Genomic DNA, 24194 nt, shown 5'->3' with positions numbered 1-24194 from the left:
GAAATTCTCACTTTTCTATGTGACAGCCCTTAAAAAAATCCTGGAGACAGACCACATTCGCCCAAGTCTGCTCTTCTGTAGGTGACATGGCCCCAGTCCTTCAGTTCCTTCTTAACATGGAGTGCCCAGAACTTCCAGGTGAGCACTGACTGGTTCAGAGGAGTGGGGGACTATCAACTCCTCCCTTCTGGAGGCTATGAATTAATCCAGTGGGGGCTGGCCCCACGGCCGAGTGGTTAAGTTCAAGCACTCCGCTCCAGCAGCCTGGAGTTCACAAGTTAGGATCCTGGGCGCGGACCTACATACTGCTTATCAAGCCATTCCATGGCGGCATCCTACATAGAAGAACTAGAATGACCTACGACTAGGATATACAACTATGTGCTGGGGCTTTGGGGAGAAAAAAAAAATCCAGTCATTTTGACTTTTTGGAAGCCCTTCCAAACTGCTGACTCATTCTGAGTTTGCAATCAATTAAATATCCCAAATCAACTCAAGTACAGCTTATATATCACACTTCACTCTGGTCTCTGCTTTATTAGTTTTGTTCTTTCCACATTTGGTAATCCTTGATTCTGCTGCTCAGGATCTCAAAGAGATCTCAGCTTCTTTTGTCATTCGTGAATTCACTGAATTGTCACTCATTTTTCATTAAAAAAAAGTTGTACAGAATCAAGAGAAGAGCCCTGTGGTAGGTCACTGGAGACTTATGGAACAGAACAGCATCTTGATATGAAAAGTCTTATCTGATAGAAAAGATACTTTTAATGCCTCTCCTCCACCTCTGACCAGGACTGTCCTTGCCCTCAGAGTGTCAGCCACAGCATCCCCTGCACCTAGATATACCCAGCAGACACTGCAATTGAAGAAGAGGGGGTTCCAAAGGACTCTGGCCAATCTCTGCTGTTTCTTGACCCCCCTTTTCCTTAGAAACCTCCCTCCCACCTCCTACCCCAGAGCAGCTCCACTGTGTATGTTTAGGAGTGTGAAGTCTTCTGATGGGCTATGACCTCCCTAACAGCAGAGACAATACCATTTATGGTTTTTTAAGCCCTTTCCCTTGAGAAGCCAACAGACCCAACCTAAGGCTACAGCACAGCAAATTCCCCTTTAGTACCCTTTCCTCCCAAACCCTTTTGCAATCTGGCTTCTGCCCTTACTACTCCCACATGTTGCTCTTGGATTCTTCAGCCTTAGGCTTAGTGACTTCTCTTCAGAACTCATTTGTGGAACCTAATTCTTTTCTTTTCTTTTTTTTTTTTTTTTTTAGGAAGATTAGCCCTGAGCTAACTGCTGCCAATCCTCCTCTTTTTGCTGAGGAAGACTGGCCCTGAGCTAACATCCGTGCCCATCTTCTTCTAGTTTATATGTGGGATGCCTACCACAGCATGGCTTGCCAAGCGGTGCCATGTCTGCACCCAGGACCCGAACTGGTGAACCCCAGGCCACCGAAGCGGAATGTGCGAACTTAACCGCTGCGCCACCGGGTCAGCCCCAAGAACCTAATGCTTTTTGAAACTTTCTTCTCCTTTGGTTCCTGTGACTTCTCTCTCTCCTGGTTTTTCTTTTAGTTTCCTGGCTAATTTCTTCTCAGTCTCCTTTGAGGGTTGCTCTGCTCACCCTTAAATCACCATATCCCCAGGGCTCTGTCCTTGTTTCCCTTATAACTTCACACATTCTCCCTGGATGCTCTCAGCCACTCATAGCTTCAACTACCACTCTTATTACAATGACTCTCTGATCATGGTGGCCTCCTGACCTCCAAGGAGACATCCTTTCCAATCCAACTTCCACCCAAACCACCAGTGATCTTTCTAAAATGCAAATCAAAACAGGCCACTAAACTGTTATACTGTTTGTTAACAAACAAAATGCCACTTCCCTGATTAAAATCCTTTAACAGTTCCATTCACACGCCACTATAGCTAAACCAAATTATTTGCAGTTTCTGGGAAGCATCAAGTTATTCTGTGCCTTTGTGGTTTTCTATAGACTGTTGTATGGCCCTAGAATGTTCTTCTTACAAGTCTCCACAAAGCCAATTCCTAATCATCTTTCTAAGAATGTGCTTAAATGTAAATTGTGTTAGCAGTCCTTCTCTGACATTTTAGTCTCTTTAGATATCCCTCTCATAGACCAGGACCACAGACTGCCGTCTCTGCATTTTAATTATCTGCTTCCTTTTCTGTTTCCATCCTTAGTCAGAATTCCTTGAGGGCAAAGAATATCCCTCTCATTTCTCTATCACCAGCACCTACTTAACATAAAAATTACTTAAATATAATAAAATAAATAGGGAAAGAGGTGGCCTAGGAGGCTTAAAGGTCAAGTGTCAGGTCTCAGGATCTTTGAAGAGTGGCTACAATCACTGACCAAAGAATGAATCTCACTGACATCCAGCGTGGTTTGCCTGTTGGAGATGTCCCTTGGCTGTTGGGCATATCCCTTAAGCAACACAAATAGCTAAATGTCCAAAACTGAACTCATACCTTATCCCTTTTCCAGTAAATCTGTGTTTGCAGTCCCTATCCATGTGTCATCATCTTTCCAGACACCTAGACTTAGAATCACAATCTTCTGAGTACTTCCTTTCCCAATACATCAGTCTGTAAGTTCTGCTGATTTTATCTCCTCAGTGTATTTTTATCCTCTCTCCTCCTTCCCCCCATTACCACTGTAGGACATGCCCTGGACTGGAAAGATGATCAATTTAGGCTGAAGAACCTCTTCTGGTTTGGATGGGTGCTGGGCAGGGCCCTATCACTGAGTAGGCCACGCATATATCCTGGTATTCCAGCCTCTAGGTTCCTTACCATCCGCTCTGGCTCTTGCATCCCTCTGAGGATGGCTGTTGGCTGGGCTCCCTGGGAGAGCAGGCCCTGGATCCATCAGCTGGGCCAGGGGGCCTTGCTCAGCAGCTCTGAGGCCAGCAGATGGCATCTCACTTGACTGGGGGCCCTGACAGACCTGGGTGGACCAGGGCTCTGGGTCAAGTAGGTCCATGCCTGGCCCCAATGGCATTGGTGGTAGGCTATGGCTACAGCGAGTGCCCTTATCCAGGGGGCCCACCCTATCTTGTTGGGTTTCTTGGATAGGAGAGAAATCCTGGGAGGAGTCTCCAATGCTCACTCGAAGTGGTGGGGAGCCAGAGCCTGCAGCTTTCTTCCGGCCCTTGGCAAGCTCAGCAAAGGAGGTGACCCGCCTAGGTGGGGAGCTAGGCCCAGCCAGGGCTGCAGGGCCCTCACTCAGGCGCACTGGGCAACTCAACATGCGTTCCAGTGAGCCCAGGCGAACAGGAGGGCTTCGTTCGAGGCTGCGATCATAGCTTCGAGAGCGCTGACGTCCAGTGCTAAGGTTGGGGGGTGAAGTATTGGTGTACACTTGGCCCTCGATCATAGCAGGGCCCACGGGAGCTGCTGCTTCCTCTGAGGAACCCCCTGCTTCTTGTTCCTCTGGCTGCACTTCTGGCTTCTGGAATAGGTAATACTCAGAGGGCTGGCTAGGGCCAGGGTGTGGGCCAGGGCCTGGTGCAGGACTTATCTTGGTGTGTTCCTCAGAGCAGCTAGTAATGGAAGAGCCAGCTGGGCTTGGGGATGATTGGGAGGACAGGTCACAGGTGACAAGTTTATAGTAATTCTGTGTGGCCACAACAAGACGGGCCTGGCTCTGGAAGCAGGCTGTGAGGTCAGCCACAGCTGGGCAGGGCTCACAATGTGGGTGGTAGGAGTTGCAGTTGGCATCAAGCTCAGGAGATGAGGCATGAGGACAACCATAGCCTCCTTCCCTTCCTCCATTGTTAGGGTGGTGGGACTCCTCAGCAGGGAAGGTTTGCAGGTCCAGGTAGAAGGCGCCAGGGTCTGAATGGCTGCAGAAGGAAGAGTCGCTGCAAGATTGCGGGGCTGAGTTGAGATTGGCATGGGAGTTGCCATGCATCTTGTTGTAGAGGGTGCTGAAAGTGACAAGCACGCCATCTGAGCTGTTGCAGGACGAGTCACTCACATAGCCCATGGACTGGTCAGCCGTCTCGGACTGACTGGATGTGCTACTGCAGCGGCAGTGCTGGGGTCCTGAGCCTGTGCATCCGGGGTTCCTTGGGGATTCATCTGAACTCAGCTTCCATTCCTGGTCAAAGGAAAAGCCAGAGGTATCACTGGCTCCACCCCCACTGCCACTCCCACCAGGTCCCCCACACTCATCCAGCTCCATGGTCTCTGCTTCCAGCTCTGGCCGGCAGCAGTAGCTAGTGCTGCACTCCTGGGTATCCAAGGTGGTTACTGGCTGCTGTTCTTGCCCCTCCACCACTCCAGCCCGACTACGTCTTGTGCCCCATGGCCTGCCCACTCTGGGGCCAGTTGGTGGCAGCTGGAAAGAGGATAGCTGGAAGGTGGGCTGGCCAGCCCCATGCAGGTGGAATGACTGCTGCTGGGTGGCACTATCACCAATGCTGTCCTCATATAGGTCACCAAGTCCTGGCTCAGCCACACCCTCCTGCTGCAAGAAGGGATTGTGTCGTTTAGGGGCCCCAGGGCCTCTTCCATCCCGACCCCTACTCTTGGTGCTGTCTGCAGACCGTGCAGATCCCCCTGTAGAAGAGTGCCGACTATTGTAGAGCAGGGAGTCAGCTTGTCCTAGGTCTTGATCAGGCTTGGTGATGCCCAGCTCCGATGGGCAGAATGGATTGGGTCTTGTGCTCCCACTACCTCCACTTGCCCCTCCACAGCACTGCCTGTCTGGGACTTGACAGTGCACCAGGGGGATGTGGTGGACGATGAGGGTCTCTCCAGTCAGCTTTGGGGGACTATCCATTCTGGAAAGTTCGAACAAGGGCATTAACAGCACCAGACACTGCCCCCGGAGCCCAGTGGGGCAGAACACATTTCATCAGGAAAGCTTGGCACCTGGAGAGAGAGGGAAACAAAGGGAACCTAATGTCACCTCCCTGGAAGTCAGGGACATGCCCTTCCCTATATCATTTCCAGGTGTAAAAGAGCCCAAGAGGAGAAAAGACTCAGAGTCAAGATGGAGCTTGATAACACAGCCCAACAGGGCAGGGGTATCCCACCACTTTCTGAATCGCACAGGTCCAGCTCTTGAGTTCCCCTTTCATTTTAAGTTTGCCATGCATCCACCTCTGACAAAAGGCCAGACCCCTTTTAATGCCACATATGAAGGTCTGGGTATCTCAGGGACAGCACTTTCTCCTTCTCTTTCAAGGACACTGTTCTTAGCAGTAAACAATGACTAGTCCTGAGTACAAAAAAAGTATGAAAAGTGACATAACTAAGAAAAATGCAACTAGAATGTCAGAAAGGGTGCTAGGCACTGAGGGGATACTAGAGATGCCTTAGACACAGCTATAGCATGCAAGTATACAGAGGAGAGGAAAAATCACGAATAATATATCATGTACTTACAGCAGTAAGCTACAATTTTGCAAGAAAAATATTTTTAAATACATCATTTGACTCCTATGTCATCTTGAACCCGTTTTTTCCTCCTCTGAGCCCCAAAATACCTGTCCCTCTCTGATGGCTGTGGGCTAAGGATACTCACTCTCCCGATTATAGTACTGGAGCTTCTTGAATGGGCAGGAGTGACTGCAAGCATGGCTGATGCCAACCTCTTCCTTCTCAATGGGGGTGGGGCCTACTTTTATCTCTTTTGTATCAACCTCTGGCACAATATCACATAAGACCTGGCAGACTTGAAAGGCATAATACAATCTTAATATCTGTCTAGTTCAGGGCACAGACCTTCTGAAGTGTCCAAATTCTGCCCAGTTTTAACCTAGAACTTTCACTACGGGTTCCCCTAGAAAGTCTTCTCTTCCCAGTTTTACCTCTGATAGACTAAACTTCTTTTTTGTCCAAGGTCTCCTGGTTCTGAGGACACAGAGCCCATTCTGAGCTTCTCTGGTCTCTTGGCTGGACTGTGGCAGAATGGCCTCCTCACATTCTAGTCTCCTGCTCTACCAAGTTCAGGTCCCGACAGTCTTCACTTGCTCAGACTCCTCATATCCAATATTTCTCTTCCTTCCCTTTTTATTCCTGTCATTTTCCTTCCACCCACTGTGAGTCTAAATCCCCATTGCCTAAGTTCTTCATCATTTAGTTGAACCCTTAATACCACCAATTTTTTAAATTTTAACTCATTTAGATCATAGGATCACAGCTTTTCAAGTGGAGTACAGTAAAGAGCTGGGCAAGTCACACATGCTCAAGGAAATGAGCAGGCAATATATTAAAGAAAAAATCCAAATGGCTAATAAATACATGTAAGAGGGACACAGTATTAAAATATAATTGTTTGTGTTAAGTTAAATTACATTAAAATTAAAAAGCGAGTATTTACCACCTCTCTTTCTCCTTTCATTTCTGAGAGGAAGGCTCTTTTACTGGATTTCCAAGCCTTTATGTGTTGACTGGGGTAACGAGTACATATGGAGAAAGGCAGAAACTAGAGAGACTAAACTGAGCTACAAGATTAAGAATTATAGAAGAAAACATGGGAGTAAGTCTTTGTTATTTTGGATTAGGCAATGGTTTCTTAGATGTGACACCAAAAGCACCAGTGACAAATGAGAAAATGGATGAAGCAGACTTCATGAAAATTAAAAACCTTTGTGCCTCAGAGGATACCATCAAGAAAGTGAAAAGGCAACCCACAGAATGGAGGAGATATTTGCAAATTGTATATCCGACATGATAAGAGCCTTCTGATTAGAATATATAAAGAACTCTTACATCTCAACAATAAAAAGATATATAATCCAATTAAAACTGGGCAAAGAACTTGAATAGACATTTCTCCAAAGAAGACACACAAATGGTTGATAAACACATGAAAAGATGCTCAACATCATTAGTTATTAGAGAAATAAAAACCACAATGAGATATCACTTTATCCCCACAATGAAGGCTAAGATAAAAGACAGACAATAATAAGTGTTGGTAAGGATGTGGAGAAATTAGAACCCTCAAACATTGCTGGAGGAATTGTAAAATGGTCCAGCCATTTTGGAAAAACAGCCTGGCAGTTTCTCAAAATGTTAAACATATGAGTTACCATATGACCCAGCAATTCTACTCCTAGGTATATCCCCAAGAGAAATGAAAACATATGTTCACACAAAAGCTTGTATACGAATATTCATAGCAGCATTATTCACAGTAGCCAAAAAAGTGGGAACAACCCCAGCGTCCATCAACTGATGACTGGACAAATGTAATGTGGTCTATCCATATAACAAAATATTACGTAGCAATAAAAGGAATGGAGTACTGATACATGCTACAACATGAAGGAACCTCAAAAAGGTAAGTGAAAGAAGTCATCATAAAAGGCTTTTTTGTATGATTCCATTTACAGGAAATGTCCAGAATGGGCAAATCCACAGAAACACAAAGTAGATTAGTGATTGCCAGGGACTGGGGGACTAAGAACTTGGGAGTGACTGCTAATGGGTATAGAGGTTCTCTTTGGGGTGATGAAAATGTCCTGAAAACAGTGCACCGGGGGTAGTCGTGATGGTTACACAAGTCTGTTCATAAAATCAAAACTACAGAATTTTATCGTATGCAAATTATATCTCGATTTTATAAAATGGTGAATTTCATGGTATGTGAATTATATCGTAACAAAGCTGTTATTTAAAACATTTTTTAAAATAGGAGAAAAAGAATAAGGTTTGTGAGAAGAGGGAAGGAGAGGTGAGGAAGGGAACCAGTGTTGAGCAGTGGAGAGGACTGGGCATTTGCAGAGAAAAGGTGAGAAGGAGAAAAGAGAGGAACAGCTGCCTTAAAGTGTGGGATTTTATAGAGAGAGAGAAAGAGGATTTTTTTTTTCCTTTTTCTCTCCAAACCCCCCCCGGACACAGTTGTATATTTTCAGTTGTGGGTCCTTCCAGTTGTGGCATGTGGGATGCCGCCTCAGCATGGCTTGATGAGCGGTGCCATGTCCACGCCCAGGATCTGAACTGGCGAAACCCTGGGCCACCAAAGCGGAGCTCGAACTTAACCACTCGGCCATGGGGCTGGCCCCGAGAAAGAGGACTTTTAGGAAGTTTTGTTATGAGGTACATAAGATAATTTTCCCTTTACTCCTCCCCATCTTTTCTCTTCCTGCACTAAGAAAACTTTGGGCTCAAATATATATGCCACAAGGATAACAGAAAGTTGGAAACACCCTAAAATTCTAATAATAACCAATCAATAAAAAAGTACAGAGTATTATTAAAATAATGTGTTAATATGATTATTGACGGGAAAACGTTCACAAAACATTAACTGAAAATAGCAGATTGCAAACAGCATGTAGAGTATGACACTGTTTGTAAATAAATAAATATACATCTCTATCTGTTTTAGTCTGTTCAGGCTGTTATAACAAAATACCTCAGACTGGGTGGCTTATAAACAGCAGAAATTTATTTCTCACAGTTCTGGAGGCTGGGAAGTCCAAGATCAAGGTATCAGCATGGCTGTGTTCTAGTGAAAGCCCCCTTCCTGGTTCATGGCTGGTGCCTTCTAGCCATGTCCTCACATGGTATGAGGGACAAAGGATCTCTCTGGAGCCTCTTTTATAAGAGCACTAATCCCTCCCAAAGGCCCCACCTCTTACTACCATTACCTTTGGGGGTTAGGATTCAATATATGAATTTTGAGGGGACATAAACATTAAGACCATAGCAATATGCATGGAAGAAAATTAGCATATGCAACAAAATGTTAACAAAGCTTATCTCTGTTGAGTGATTTCGGGTTATTTTAAATTTTATTCTTTTTGCTTCATCTGTATTTTCTAATTTGTATATAATAAATATGCATTATGTACATAATTTATAGTTTTTTTCTTTAAATGCTATAGATTCTGTGGGTTCTGGGCTTGGGGAGGGAGCTACCCCTTACACATGGTACTGGGTTTCCCCAGGGTCCAGGCCATAATCCAAGGCGTAGACTAAAACGACCACAGAGAACCTTCTCGAACACATAGCAGTAATTTCAGGAGTATTTATGGGCTACAGCCATCACTGATCTTCAGTGAATACTCCCCGCTCTGCCCTCCCCCCTTTTTTTTTCCAAAGATTTTAGTTTTTTCCTTTTTCTCCCCAAAGCCCCCTGGTACATAGTTGTATATTCTTCGTTGTGGCTCCTTCCAGTTGTGGCATGTGGGACGCTGCCTCAGCGTGGTCTGATGAGCAGTGCCATGTCCGCGCCCAGGATTCGAACCAACGAAACACTGGGCCGCCTGCAGCGGGGTGCGCGAACTTAACCACTCGGCCACAGGGCCAGCCCCGCTCCGCCCCTTTTTAAAGCACCATTTTCAAGAGGCATTCACAAGTATACACAAATAAAAATTTATGATTCTGACCCACAGACCATTACTAGGTCATACATGCATTCAAACGACAAAACATAGTGACACACAGAGTCTAGAAAGCTGATCTTCTAAACTAAGGATAAAGAAGAAATGGATACGGAAGGTGATGAAGAACCTAAGAACCTTTGGCTGGAGGGCCCTGACAGCTGTATTACGATGTTATGTTTCATTTCTGTCCCCCAGACTTAACTGTGGTTCCTTGAGGCCAGAACCTGTCATACAGTGGACTCCGTGCCCCTAGAACCTACGCACAGTGCTTGGAACGTGGCAGGGGCTTGGTTTTTTGTTGACTCCTATTTTACCCATTTAAAAAATTAACTTGCCTTTTTATTATTGAGTTGTAGGAGTTTTTCATTTATTCTAGATACAAGTCCTTTGTCAGACATATGTTTTGAGAATATTTTCTCTCAGCCTGTGGCTTGCCCATTTGTTTTCTTAACAGTGCTTTTTAATTAACAGAAAACTTTAATTTTATGAAGTCTCATTATGAAGTTTTTTTTTCTTTTATGGTTAAAGCTTTCTGTGTCCTAAGAAATCTTTGCCTATCTCAAGTTCATAAAGAAATCTTCCTGTTTTTTTTCTAAAAGTACCTGTATAGTTTTAGCTTTCACACTTAGGTTGTGTTGAATCCTATTTTAACTGTAAAGCTCTTTCAAAGGTTGATTTCATTTTATTTTATATTTTTGTATCTCAGAGAAGGTCTTTTTCCCTCCTGAGATCTCCACAACCAAGGCAAACGCCTGCCAACAGTTCTTCCACAGATAACTCCAAGTTAGCCAACTAAGGTGAAGTTCTGCAGACATGTTGTGATTTTGTATTCATTCCTTTCCCTCCATACTTTCATTTTATAAAGCACTTTTTTATTATGTCATCTAACTGATCCTCATAACAACGCACCGAAGTCAGTAAAGTCCCTTTCATTTCAAAAAATAAGGAAATAAACACCCAGAAAAATGAAATGACTTGCCCAAGATCACTCAGTGAATAAATGACAGAATTAAGACGGGACTCAGGAATCCTAACTTTTGACCTTTTTTCTTGATCAGTTAAGAATGTAATGAGTATACTGTACACGTGACTTGATTTCAAACCCCACAGAATACATTTACTGAGAGCATCTCTCTTAGACTTCTTTCCTGGGAGTGACTTGTTCTGTGACAAGACAAGTTTAATACTGTGGCCTATGAGCCCTAACAGAGGTGAAGAGAAAACAATGAGATGGAAGAGCTCATTCCAGACTCTTTTTGTACCCTAATTAAACAGAGAGATGTGGGAGATGAAGATGGGGATGGAACAGAGACTCCAGAATAGAAAGAGAGTGGAAGAAAGCTTTTCAGATGATGGGCCCTCTAGCTATGACGACTTGGTAGACAGTGGAGTGGTGGGCTCAGTCGATGTAAAGTTATGAAGTCTAACTCTCCAGAATCAAGGAAAGGATTCCATGTGGGCCCTTTTCCTGGCTCTTACCCCAAATGGGTGTCTCTTGGGACCTACCATAATAATACTGTTTATTAGTGGTCATTTACTGTGCATTTACATGCTAGGTAATTTACATGTATCATCTCTAATTCCACTATAACCCTTTAAAGGAGGCTAATCATTCCCATTTTACAGACGAGAAAACTGAAGCTTAGCTAGTATAAGTAGTTTGTCCACAATCACACAGCTGGGCACGCAAACCCAGGTCTGCCCAATTCTTAATTCTTTCCACTCCCAAAGAAAATGATCAGGGCCACGCCCTCTTCCTGAAGTCCCTGCATTTACCCTGCCGCCATAGCAGCTGCTTCCTACCTTTCCTGGAAAGGCCCATGCTCCAGCTTCCACTTACAGTTTGTGTTTACCCAATTCTCCATTCTCTGACCCTACAGTCCCTTTCGTATTACTGCCCGATGCTCTAATAACACTCTTCAATCCCACCTCCTGCCCCAGTTCCCAGGCCTCATCTCCCTGCCCCAGTCACGGTCTTGGACACCCCATTCCTCTGCCCTAGGACTGTAGAGCACATTCCTAGATGCTTCCTGGGAACTAACAACCACAACTTACCAGTGTATTCCCCAAACACATATTCACACAATGTGGAACTAGTGCCTTCTATTAGCCTATGTTTTTGAATCCTCCACCGAAATGGTCACTGGAAATGGAAATTTAAGGAACTCTTTCTGTCTGCTCAGCAAGGGTACTTCTGGGCAGGAAAATGTTCTAAACTCCAGAAGAAAGGTTTCCCCTGTCTTTGGTCATCAGCACCTTTCTGTCAGTCATAGAAGCCCTTCCCTCTTTTATTGGCCTCCTGAAGGAGGATGGGAAAGACAGTGGTACTCAGTTGTTATTCTCTAGTAATCTGACCTTGACCTGAGGTCCGATGACAAGCCTCAGTAGGAGTGATAACCTTTTTTCCTGTCTGGGTCCTCTCTTGGGCAGGACTGAAGGGAAGAGAGAAGGAGGGTGGATTCGGGAGTATCAGCTTATGCTTAGATTTCTTCCTGTTAGGAATCTAAGTCTGTATAAGAAAACTGATTATGTCAGGTGCCAAGGCATTACAGGGACTTCCCCTGCCCCCTGCCCCCAGCCCCCAGCCCCCAGTCCCGAGTACACTGTGGAGCTTCTTGGTCAACATTCTTTCTTACTCCATCCTCATCTGGAGCCTGGTGGCACCCATAGCACCAGAAGATATAGTATGTGTGTCTATGTGCATGTATGTATGTGCGTGAAGGGAAAGGATGGGCTCGATGCCTCCCAGCCCCACCTCTTAAAAGCTGCATGGATCCCTGCATGTTCTCCATCATAAACTTACAGTAGCTTTCAGGGTGTCCCCTGCCATTATGCCTTTATTTCTAGATCTGACCCCCTCCACCGTGACCCACATGATAGCAGCTTCATTGGAAATGCCCAGAAAAGAATGAGGGGATCTTCTGCTTCTTGACAAAATAGCAGTAGCTCAAGCCTCTGCTTTTCCCGATCTGCACCACAGCCCAAATGTATACATGGATGAGCTTGTCTAATGTTTGCTCTCATGCTCACTCTCTCTCTCTCTCTCTCTCTCTTTCAGAAAGACAAAAGCCAACCCTCAGAAGCTAGGGCCCAAATGTGCTGATGGGCTACCCCAGCGTCTCTGCCCTGCCCCTCCCCCCAGCTCCGCTGAGCCATACCTCTGCAAGGAGCCTTGAGCCCTCCCGGACGGAGGCTTGTGTTCCTTTTGTACTGCGACCAAGCTCTACCTTGACAGTTCCAGCTGAGGCACTGTTCCACGGGTCCACACAGGAGGAACTGGGCCGATTTCTTAAGATCTGATTTCTGCTAATACAATGGCATCATTGCTAATGCAGGGAGGCTGCGCAATCCCAGCCCCAGTATCCTTGCTGCTGCCACTGCTGCTGGTGCTGCGGTGACGTTGCTGCTAAAGGAAGGGGGCAGGGAAAGGAGCGGGCGTGCCCACAGTACAGCCACTCAGCCTCCCTCCCTGTCAGTCCCTGTGGGCCTTTAGCCTAGGGAAGGGGGAGGGGAAAGGAGCCAGCCACAGCGGCAGTCAGTGCTGGAAGACGAGAACTCTCTAGTCAGCAAAGAAAAGGAGGGAGAGCTGGGCCCAGCTCCTCTCTTGTCCTTAGGAGTCTCAGGGAAAAAGTCTGGGCAGACGCTTAGAGCTTCCTTCCTTCCTTAGGCCCCTCCTTCTAGAGCTTAGCCAGAAATCTCTCCCTCCTCTTTTCACCCACTCTGAATGACTCTTTGTTTTCCAGCTTTTTCCTTTCACTGGGATTCCAGATTAGCCTTGGGGTAGAGCAGCCAGCCAGGGAGGGGGTTCCTGATGCCTTGAAGGCAGGCTGCAGAGACCGGTCATCACGCCACCAGTAGTAACACCAAGTTCAGTCCTTGTGGATGCCCAGCTGGATGCAGCACTAGGCTCTCTAGGGTGTGCCTCTTCAGAGAAATGGGGACTGTCTCAGAAAAGAGAGAGAATCGGCCAATGGCAGGCTTCTATACATAGGGTGGTAGTGAGCCTTAGGACCAAGGTGGCTGCAGGCCCCCTTCCTAACAACAGAGTCCACTTCAGTTCCCTGGATCTTCAGAGGGTCTGCTGGTGTGGCTGGAGCAGAACCTTCCCTCTCACATCAGTTTATGGTCAGTGCCGAGTGGGGTCCGGCTGGGCCTGTGGGGAGGCAGAATCCATTTGGCTAGGCTGAGAGGCCAGGAAGCCTATTTTTCTAGGGAAAGGAAGGCTAAGGAAAGGGTGTGGTCTCCCCCAGGCCAAAGAAAAATCTCAGTTCTGTCTGTAGACCTACAGAGCCCTCCACCCCTTCCCTGCTCCACCCTGCTCAGGTTCTGGGCCAGTTCTGTGGGAATCAGTAAATAGTGGAGAAGCCACAGCCAGAGCCAACAGTACAGTAAGCAGCAGCACTGTCTCTGTCTACTTCATGCCACTGCTGCCTGCTGCCACCGTTGAACACAGAGACTGTCTCAAGCTACGCTTGGCCCCCAAGCGCTAGCTTTGCCTAGGGCTCCTCCCAGAGTTGATGACTATCTGGACTCCACAGGCAAGTCCTTGAATTTCAGGTCCTTAGAAAGAAGCCTTGGGTCCACCGGCCAGGATCACAGCAGCCACCACTCAGGATCCAGAAAAGATGTCATTTCTTTCCCCTATTGCTTCTTCTATTCCCTATGAGACGCATGTGCCCATTGACCATATGTTAGGATGAGCTGAATTGTAGAGAGAAGAAGAGAAGTGGCAAAAGACCCAAAAACCTATCTCTAGCCTGACTCGTTTGAGGGGCCATGGCCCCTGTCCTACAAAGCAGAAAACAATGAGGAAGGGAAGGTGAGAAGGAGACTGCTGTTCATAAAACCAACCATTAGGGATCCTTCCAGGGAAGTTGAGAGGAGCAGAAACGGTCTCACCGTACTTCCCTCTCCCCTAGCTGACACAGACCTCATAGGGGGTTGGGTAAACAGCTGTAGGTTAGGGCAGAATAATCTCCATGACCGAGTGCTTAGAGTTCTAGCTTCTTACTGTAAAAGCTCTGGGCCCAGGGTCTTTGTCCCTGAATTCTGTGAGGCTAAGCCATGCACAGCACTGGAGACCCACTGCTCTCATATTTTCAGTGCTTGGCTTACTTTACCATGTCACAGACCACAACATCACTTACTTTCCATCCACTACTGCCACAAGTCTATAGGGCTTTTGATGAAAGATCAAATTATATTCCGCTAGAAATAAAATACAAATACTGTCACATTAGAAACCTCAACTGCCTCCTAACTAGTCTTCTCACCTGCAATTTACCTTCTAGTACTACCAGATTCACCTTGCTGAAGCACCATCTTTCTTCACTATGTCACTCCTCTTGGCCCTTTTAATGGTTTCCCATTACCCAGAGAATCAAGTTCAAACTCCTCATTTTGGCTTTCAAGGTCTTCCATCTTGGCTGTCTATGCCTTCTCCACCCAAACTTACTTCCCATAGCCCATCTTGTAGTTCCTTCAAACCTGTTTCATAAGCTCATTTCCACTCTGCTGCATTTGTTCAGATTCTCCTGCCTGTTACACTTGGCTATACTCAGAATCATCCACAACCTACAAGGCCCAAATCAACTCCTCCTTCAAGTCTTCACTGATCACCTCAGAACTAGAAATGATCTGTCTTCTGAACCCATGGCTGCAGGCTGTTGATTTTATAGACAAAAAAAAAAAAAAAAAATCCCACAAAAACCAGGAGATCAATATAGGATTGCCAATTTCTTATATTGCCAAGTAGCATCATTAAGAAAAAATAAAACTTCAGGGCCAGCCCCGTGGCTGAGTGGTTAAGTTTGCATGCTCCACTTTGGCGGCCCAGGGTTCGCTGGTTCAGATCCGGGGTGTGGATCCAGCACTGCTCATCAGGCCATGCTGAGGCAGCGTCCCACAGAGAGGAACTAGAAGAACCTACAATTAGGAAATACAACTATGTACTGGGGAGCTTTGGGGAGAAGGAAAAAAAGAGGAAGACTGGCAACAGATGTTAGTTCAGCGCCAATCTTCCTTACCCAAAAAAAAAGAAAAGAATGAAAGAAAAATAAAACTTCACATCAACTATCATCACTTTTTCTTTTTTTTTTAACTTTTTCTTTTTTTAGATTGGCACCTGAGCTAACATCTGTTGCCAACTTTATTTTATTTTATTATTTTTTCTTCTTTTCCCCGAAGTCCTCTAGTACATAGTTGTATATTGTAGTTGTGGTCCTTCTGGTTGTGCTATGTGGGACGCTGCCTCAGCATGGCCTGCTGAGCAGTGCCACGTCCGCACCCAGGATCCAAACCGGTGAAACCCTGGGCCGCCAAAGCAGAGCTTGTGAACTTAACCACTTGGCCACAGGGCTGGCCCCACCTTTTCTTAAAAGAAAGCATACTGTCATTATTTTTCTCATTTCACTGCATCCTGATGCAAACTTCATCAGAAACTAGCATCAGCCCATGAGGGATTTTGATTAAGTAAATCATTTGTCACTTGACATGGTTATTGTTTTTTGCATATCTGTCTTAATGTCCCTTCTAGACTGCAAAGTCCAAGTTATATTTATCTTTGCATTCCCAATATCCAGTGCATAAGATAGTATCATTTTTACTTTGTGTTTCTCATAAAACCTAGCGTAGTCCTTGGCATATAGAAGGTGGTTAGTCAGAGTCTTGTTGAATAAGAGTCGTCTAAAAAGAGATGTTCCTTGAGCATATGTGAGAGTGAGTGCTGGGTAGATCTGACTCAAAAGGCTTGGAAGAGAAGATCCCTGCTGTTCACGTGAAAAAAAAAAAAAAAAGATGTATTAAAAGAAATTTTAGAAAGAAAAGGAATAATTCTTCCTGACTTTGAGTTAGGCAATGAATTCTTAGACACGATACCAAAAGCACAAGTGACAAAAGAAGAAACAGATATGGTAGACTTTGTAAGAATGTAAAACTTTTGTGCTTCCAAAGACACAGTCAAGATAGTAAAAAGACAACCCACAGAATGGGAGAAAATATTTGCAAATTATATATCTGACAAGGGACTTCTATCTAGAATATATAAAGAACTCCTACAACTCAACAATAAAAAGACATATAACTCAATTAAAAAATGGACAAAAGATTTGAATAGATACATCTCCAAAGAAGATGTACAAATGGTCAGTAAGCACATTAAAAGAATCTCAACATCATTAGATTTTAGGGAAGGATAAATCAAAATTACAAGATCCTACTTCACCCAACTAGAATGGCTAAAATAAAAAAGCCAGCGTTAACGATGATGTGGAGAATTAGAACCCTCATATATTGCTGGGAGGATTGTAAAATGGTGCAATCACTTTGGAAAACAGTCTAGCAGTTCCTCAAAACGGTAAACATAGAGTTAACATACGACCCAGAAATGTCACTCCTAGATATCTCCCCAAAAGAAATGAAAACATATGTTCACACGAAAGCTTGTATATGAATGTTCATAGCAGCATTGATTGTAATAGTCAAAAAGCGAGAATCCAAATATCCACCAACAGATGGATACATAAAATGCGGTATAGTCATAAAAGGAAGTATTATTCAGCAATAAAAAGGAATGAAGTACTGAAACATGCTACAACATCGAGCTACAACACGGATGAACCTTGAAAACATTATTCTAAGTGAAAGACGCCAAACACAAAAGGTCACATATTGTTTGACTGCATTTATATAAAATGTCCAGACCAGGCAAATCTACGGAGACAAAAAGTAGATAAGTGGCTCTCAGGGACCTGGGGAAGTGGAAAATAAGGAGTAACTGTTAATGGGTATGGGATTCCTTTTTGGGATGATGCAAATGTTCTAAAATTAGATTATGGTGATGGTTGCACAACTCTGTGGATAAACTAAAAACAACTGAATTGTATACTTTAAATGGTGAAACATATGGTATGTCAATTATAGCTCAATAAAGCTGTTAAAAAACCCAGCAGCAGCAGTGAATGGTATTACTTATATCCCAGGGGCAGAAGTCTTTGAAGGCTCTGTAACTGTGTTGGGCTGGAGTGGGGTGGGGTGCTGGAACCTCAGGGGTACTAGAAAGCAGAGGGTATCACTGGCATGTCAACTCAAGGACTTTAGGCAATTCTCGGCGGCTTCTGCTTTTTCAACACCAAAATTCTTAAAAAGAATGGACTGTGTTAACTCTACTTTCTCCTTAACCATTTCTTCACTATCAGAAGTCTATCTTCTTGTAATACTTGAACTGTCTGAAGCAGTTATAATTTTTGAACTTATAATATTTAAATTCTCTCATACTTAGCCATCCTTTTCTATTGAAAACACTTTTTTCCCTTCTATCACACCAACCCTCCTAGTTCAACTTCTTAGATCATTCTTTCTTCATTGTTTAATAAAACAATACCTGGCCCATATTTAAATGCAGATTGATAGCAAGGCTCAGATCTGAAGTCTTTTCACCCTGAATGTTTAGCCCTTTCCACTATGCTGTTGATTTCCAAATCTTGCATTCTTCCTGGACTTCCAGAATCAGATCTCAAATAGCCTATTAGATACTTCTTACCATAACCTCAAATTTAACACATCTAAAGCCAAATTGGTTTTTCTATTTCAAATCATCTTTCTTTGGACGACCAGTAACAAAAGCTTGAAAATCTGAGTCATCTGGACTCTCTCTTTACATTCAGACAATCACCAAGTCATGTTGAGTCTTCCTTCTAATGTTTTAGGCATTGATCTAAGAATTTATTGTGCTTTTACTATATTGCAACTATTATGCTAGCACTTACTTACATTATCTCATTTAATCCATATAACCACTCTCCAAGCTAAGTATTATTATCTCTATTTTGTGGATGAGAAATCTGAGGCTCAGGGATATTAAATAATCTTCCTAAGGCAACTCAGTCAGTAAATGTCTGACTCCAAAGCCAGTGTTCTTAACTACTTGTTATATTGCCTCTCAAGTTTCCATCCCCACTCCTATCACCCTAATTCAGACCTGCATTCTCTCTCCTCTGAATTATTATATAGTTTTCTAACTAGTTTTCTTGCTTTCATTCTGGCTCTTTCCTTCCAGCTATCCTAAATACTGACACAAGATTAATCTCCCCAAAGCACTGCCTTTAATATGCCACCTTACTGCCAGAAAGCCCTTCAGTGGTTCCCCATAGCTTACACGATAATCCAAATTCCTTACTGTGGCGTTCAAAGTTCCTTCCTACTTACCCAACCACGTTCCATCACATGCCAAATTTATTTAAAATTCTGAGTTTTGGCTCACTCTACTGGGAAGATATCTGAACTGTTCTCCCTATTTCCCTTGCTTTTTTTTTTTTTTTTTAAAGGATCCAGCTCAAATTCTACCATGCCTGGAAGCTTTTCTTTATCATGGAAGTCCTTCTTTGGAACTTCTTCAATATCAATTGCCTGTACAACTCATTTGGTACCAAGCCTTGGCCATTTTGCTATTTATCTCTGGACAACAGCACACTTTTGGAGTATGGGGCTGTGTCTTATATCTTGGTAAGAAATTCCAGGCACAGAGCCTTGGCACTTAGTGCGGCACCCCCGATGTTTATTTGATAAAGCTACTGGACAGCAAGGCCAGCAGGCTAGCTGGGCGCAAGCCAACTTTTGGAAGATTAGCTTTGCCTGAGAGTAGCATATCTGATGAGAAGGAGGAGAGGAAGGAAGATGAAAACTAAAAAGTTGAGCCTTAGTAAAATACTTAGTAATAAATCTTCAATGCCAAGATCTTAAACTCAACCCGTTTCTCTCCATTTTCATACTGAGGATGGAAAGATGACTGAGCAGCTGTGTCTCCAGTCAGTACTTCCCTACCATTTATGATCCCATGGTTATGATCCTAGAGCAAAGGCTGCAAAGTGACAGCCTGACAGTTATATCTTGCGTGTCAACAGGTTTTATGGGGCTTGCACAGTAAAAACGCCACCATAAACATTTTGGAGATTTCTAAAAAATAAATAAATCTGGATTTCCAGTTTGTCTTGCTTGAAAAATCAGAAGAACTGACCAAACTAGGCCCTCATTCCTAGATGGTAACAATCAGCTAGAGTTGAGAAGTGGTACCCTCATAAGATGGGCATCTGCCTTCAGTTTGACATGTTCCCCCCACTCCCTATGGTCTTTTCTAACAAGCCAGCTTCTCTGGCTCACTTCACTCATTTGCATTATTTGCGTGGATCCTCTAAAGCATTTGAGTTTGCAACCCTTGCCCAGAGTAACAGCTATGCTTTTGCTTTATATCCCCAACTCCCCTGACTTACCTCACATTTCCACAATGATGTTTACTGTAGTATTACTTACAATAGTAAAAAATTGAAAATATTCTGAACGTCCAATAGAAAAATGGTTAATTAAGCAGTATTCTAGCCATGCAATGGAATATAATGGAACTATAGAAATTACGTTTATAACGAATGGTTACTGGTATAGGAAGAGGCTTAAAAGCTAATTAAAAAAAGAGTAGGATATCAAATTGGCATAGAGAGACTTCTGCTTCCTGCATCATGTCGAGCAAGATACTAAGAGAGTCCCTTCAACTGCAAAAAACAAGATCCTGTATAACATATACTTTTTAAGGCATCAGAGTTTGCAGTTTATAGGAGAAATCTCCAAGGCTACTCTCCTCATCCCCAAAAAGGCAAAAAAAAAAAAAAAAAAAATTCATGAGCTGTAGAGGAAGCAAGGGAGAGGACTAGGGTTCCTTGTGGACCGATTCTCAAAGCATTCTAACTGTGGTCAGAATGACAAGCCTTGGACCACAAGAAAGGTGAGGGAGCTAAACCTGAGGCTCCCACATTAAACTGAGACCCTCAAAGTAAGCTCAAGTGATCTAGGGTTGGTGGTTCTCTCCAACTTCTGATAGAAGCAGATAAAAATCTTTGCTGGAGGAAAATATCCCCAATTTAAGTCGACAGGATTCTCCAGATTAAAGAGAAAGCAAAAACTAATTTATATTAGCACAAATACACGTGGAAGCAAGACCCATGAGTGAATAACAGAAGACAACAAATAATACATTTAAACTGCAAGGACTTCGATATTAAAAATATCAGATACAGAACACAAATCAGCTATGTGTGAAATGTTTTAAGCAGAGGATGAAATCTCAAAGATAAGCAAGTAGCAAGAAATTATCAGAGAGATCCAGGGTTAGTGAAAATAAAACATATGAATATAACCACTGGTTACTGAGCATTCCTATGCCTGGACCAGGCTATTTTATGAGGAGTCCCTAGATGAAAAAAAGGATGTGGAGGCCAGGGGGAGATACATTATACCTTCTGCTATACATCTGAACAGGAGTCTACCCAAAACAGTCTGTGAAAGTGCTCTATAAACGTTTTATAGAAACGTAAAGCATTGTTACTACTCTTTAAAAATGCTAGCATCCATTGATGATTTTTGTCTGAATCAGTTATTTACTGTGAAGGTTGAAAAATGATGGTTCCCTCTCTATTATTCTTTCTACATTTATTAATTGGCATTCTAATATAATAAAGATTTCCCTTTTCCTTCCTTCCTTCCTTTATTTGGTATCAGTATAGACTCCTGTATTCTTTTTTTAATTCAATGGGTCATAATGCATTGCTGGTATTATTGATTTTGATGCTCAGATTGTCCCAGATTTGGGACTATTTGGCTTTTTTTTTTCATTGTGAACTTTTTTCTGCTGTGTATAAACTTTTAAAAATTATTTAGAAGCCGGCCCCATGGCCAAGTGGTTAAGTTTGCGGGCTTCACTTCCGTGGCCTGGGGTTTTGCCGGTTCGGATTGTGGGCATGGACATAGGACTGCACATCAAGCCATGCTGAGGGAGCGTCCCACATGCCACAACTAGAAGGACCCACAACAAAAAAATATACAACTATGTACCGGGGGGGCTTTGGGGAGAAAAAGGAAAAATAAAATCTTAAAAAAAAAATTAACTATTTTGGAATAATTTTAGATTTTGGAAATTATTTGGAAATAATTTTTAGAAAAGTTGCAAAGATATTTCAGAGAGTTCCCATATGTCCTTCAACCAATTCCCTTAATGTTACCATCTTATATAATCCTGGTACATTTGTCAAAACAAAGAAATGAACACTGAATACATTACTATTAACTAAACTTGCGGACTATTTGGATTTTTCCAGTTTTCCCACTAATGTCCTTTTTATATTATTTGGCTTTTTAAAAAACCAAATGTACATATAACTTTTATAAAACACATAAGCTAATTAAAAACAAAATAAAGCAGCTCACCCTCACGCACCCCCCGTCAAAAAAAGATATTTAGATGTACACTGGAGGATGCAGATAAACAGCCTGGATGGTATTATAAGTGTACCTTAGTGAAGAAAAAGATCTACATTTCCCACAATCGAGACACTGAGTAGTTTTGGAAACTATCCAGGCAGGAAATTTTTAGCAAAAGAAGCAATACTGAAAAACGGACAAGACCATGTGATTTTAGTAGACCTCTGTCCCTAGTCTTTCCCAATAATCACTCTGCTTACCTTTCACCTCAGGACACTCTTCTTTGGAAATCAACAGGAAGTACTTTTGCTTGAGTTGAACTAGTCAGGTATCCTCTGTACCAGCAACACTCTATGTTAGGTAACTCCATTTGGCCACGTTTTCACTTCAGATTGCATGATTGATCCCAGTACAAAAGATCAGGAGTGCTCAAATCATTAAAAACCAAAATAACCTATGATACACTATATCTCTTCTCTCATCTAGAAGCATCCTGAGGCTATTAGTTAACATCATCTCAGGAGTCAATCAAGCCTGCATGCAATCATGCCACAAGCATCTATCCACTGCACTCCTACCGTGTATAAGGCACTGGGCTGGATGTTCAGGGGTAAGAGCCCAACTTGAGGGGCTCATAATTTTGTTAAAATCATTGCCAACATACCTCTGGAGAGGGCTAGGGCAGTAAGAGAGACATTTCAGAATGTGAGATAAGGTTAGAGCAGTGGTTTCAAACTTTTTCAGCCCAATACATAAAACACAGCTGCTCTGGTTGAAACAGGAGGGGCCTACAGCCCCATATACTCCAACTCCCTCTCTCCACTCTGGGGGCCCCAAAGGCACCTCCAGGGGACCCTAGGGCTCAGAGGAAGAAATTCTGAAAACCTCTGGGCAAAGGCAAGACTGGGTACCATTTGTTGGGGTGGGGGAAATGGGGAGTGAAACAAATGATTAACAGATAAATCATCTCTTCTTTCTTCGTGGCTCTCAAATCAAATGTTTGGAAAATGATGTCAATTAACTGCACCAATAACAGACTTACTTTTGAGTACAGGAAGTGAACTTTCTACATGAATTCAGGAAAATCAGTTTGTATAACTACTCTCCATGCCTGCCACAGTTCTATGTCTTTACAGGCCATGAGATTTGATGGAGACTCTGAATTTCCTACAAGACAAGTACTTCTCTTTGAAATGTGTGAAAGATGCTGAAAGAATCTGGACATTTAAGAATTTGTGGTAACAGTGATTCCTGTGGGTATCTGGGCTAAGTTGCAAGGAGAGAATAAATAGGCTGTTAGAGGCCCAAGAGCCCCTGGCTATGGCATCAGGAGTCTGGTTCCACAAATGGAATAGCAGCCAACGCCCAGGAGTTCATCTGTCTTTCCTTTGGGTTGTGTGTAGCTGTTCCTAGCTGAGGAGGCCAGTAGGATTATGTTATTTTGGACTCCAAGTGAGGTCAGCCAGCATGTTGGGAGTATGTTGGAAGAGGCCTCGCCTCAAGGGCTGTCCCAGACACACCCAGCAGGATCAGGCCTCCCTAATATAGAATCCTCCTTAGGAGCACAGAGCTTGCGTTGCTTTTGGCTTCTCAAATATGTTACAGAAAGGTTCTGCTAAAAGTCTACTCCCAAAAGTTAAACACAAACACTCTAGAAGAGGCCTGGCTCTGAAGTAGAACGGACTCTTTCCTAGGACCATCTGGTGTGGGTATATCTTCTTTTCCCCAAGTCTATTTCCTGCCATATGAACCAGAAACATGCAGCCATCTTAACGTGATCAAAATCACTGACAGAGAACATCTAGGCGTGGAATCCTCAGTGGGTTACAAGCCTTTTACCTCTCATGCTCAGCTGTGCCTGAAGCTCCCAAGGCCCCAATTCAAAGAATAGACTGCAGCACTGGGAATTACATACCCAGGAAAAGAAAAAGCTAGAAGCCACTGACCCTCACTGAGCTGTAAAGGGTTGCTTTCCTTTATTCCATAAAACCTGACAATAATAAACCCAGCTTTGTCCCAGGGTCTCTCTCTGCCCAAAAGGGATTATACCTAGAAAAAAACATCTTCTCTTCCACTGATCCAGCCAGCAAGTGTATGCCTTTCTGCATTAGGTCAACCATTTGATTCCCTCTTTAGCTCAACTCATAACACCTGTTTGGAGGCAGAAGGCTGAAACAGATGACCTCTTAACGTCCCTTTCAGCTCTAATTACAAACTAATCCAAATAACCTGGGGCCCAAAGGAAGGCTCCTATGTAGGGTGTTAATGTCCTCCCTTTCACCCTCCTGCCTTTCAACATAAATAACACAGACACACACACACATCTACACTCCCAGGTGCCTGGCTTCTAAGTGCAGTTAGAAGTCTCTAGAAATTGAGAATTTGCTGTAAATCTTATCTCTTCTGAGGATGCAGGTTAGGGAGAGAGAGGAGGACTACAGAGAATTAGGAAAGATTTAGTTCCTACCTTGACAGACTGAGTTCTTCAGATGAAGGGATGGAGGATGCAGCAGTGAAGGAGGCCTACGGAATAAAGATGCAGCAACGGAGGTGGCCCACGGGCTAGAGATGCAGCAGTGAAGGA

General features: G+C 43.6%; 1 protein-coding gene across 17 annotated transcripts in view; it reads right to left on the bottom strand.

Moving 5' to 3' along the window:
- Positions 1-24194, bottom strand: part of RUSC2 (RUN and SH3 domain containing 2) — a 60265-nt gene that overhangs the window by 8566 nt on the left and 27505 nt on the right. For 6 of the 17 annotated variants that reach the window (XM_070595659.1, XM_070595661.1, XM_070595663.1 and 3 more), the window contains exon 2: positions 2814-4898. The exons of 2 other annotated variants lie outside the window; for them this stretch is intronic. In XM_070595659.1, the coding sequence (XP_070451760.1) occupies positions 2814-4830 (2017 nt within the window). In that variant the 5' untranslated portion in view covers positions 4831-4898. Of the gene's footprint in view, positions 1-2813; positions 4899-12525; positions 13521-24194 lie in introns of those variants that run through there. 9 more of the 17 variants (XM_070595669.1, XM_070595671.1, XM_070595667.1 and 6 more) reach the window with 6 other exon arrangements.

Source organism: Equus przewalskii, chromosome 26, assembly GCF_037783145.1.
Source record: "Equus przewalskii isolate Varuska chromosome 26, EquPr2, whole genome shotgun sequence".
NCBI lineage: Eukaryota > Metazoa > Chordata > Mammalia > Perissodactyla > Equidae > Equus > Equus przewalskii.
The sequence above is the reverse complement of the archived record's forward strand: the minus strand, read 5'-3'. Positions and strand labels throughout refer to the sequence as shown.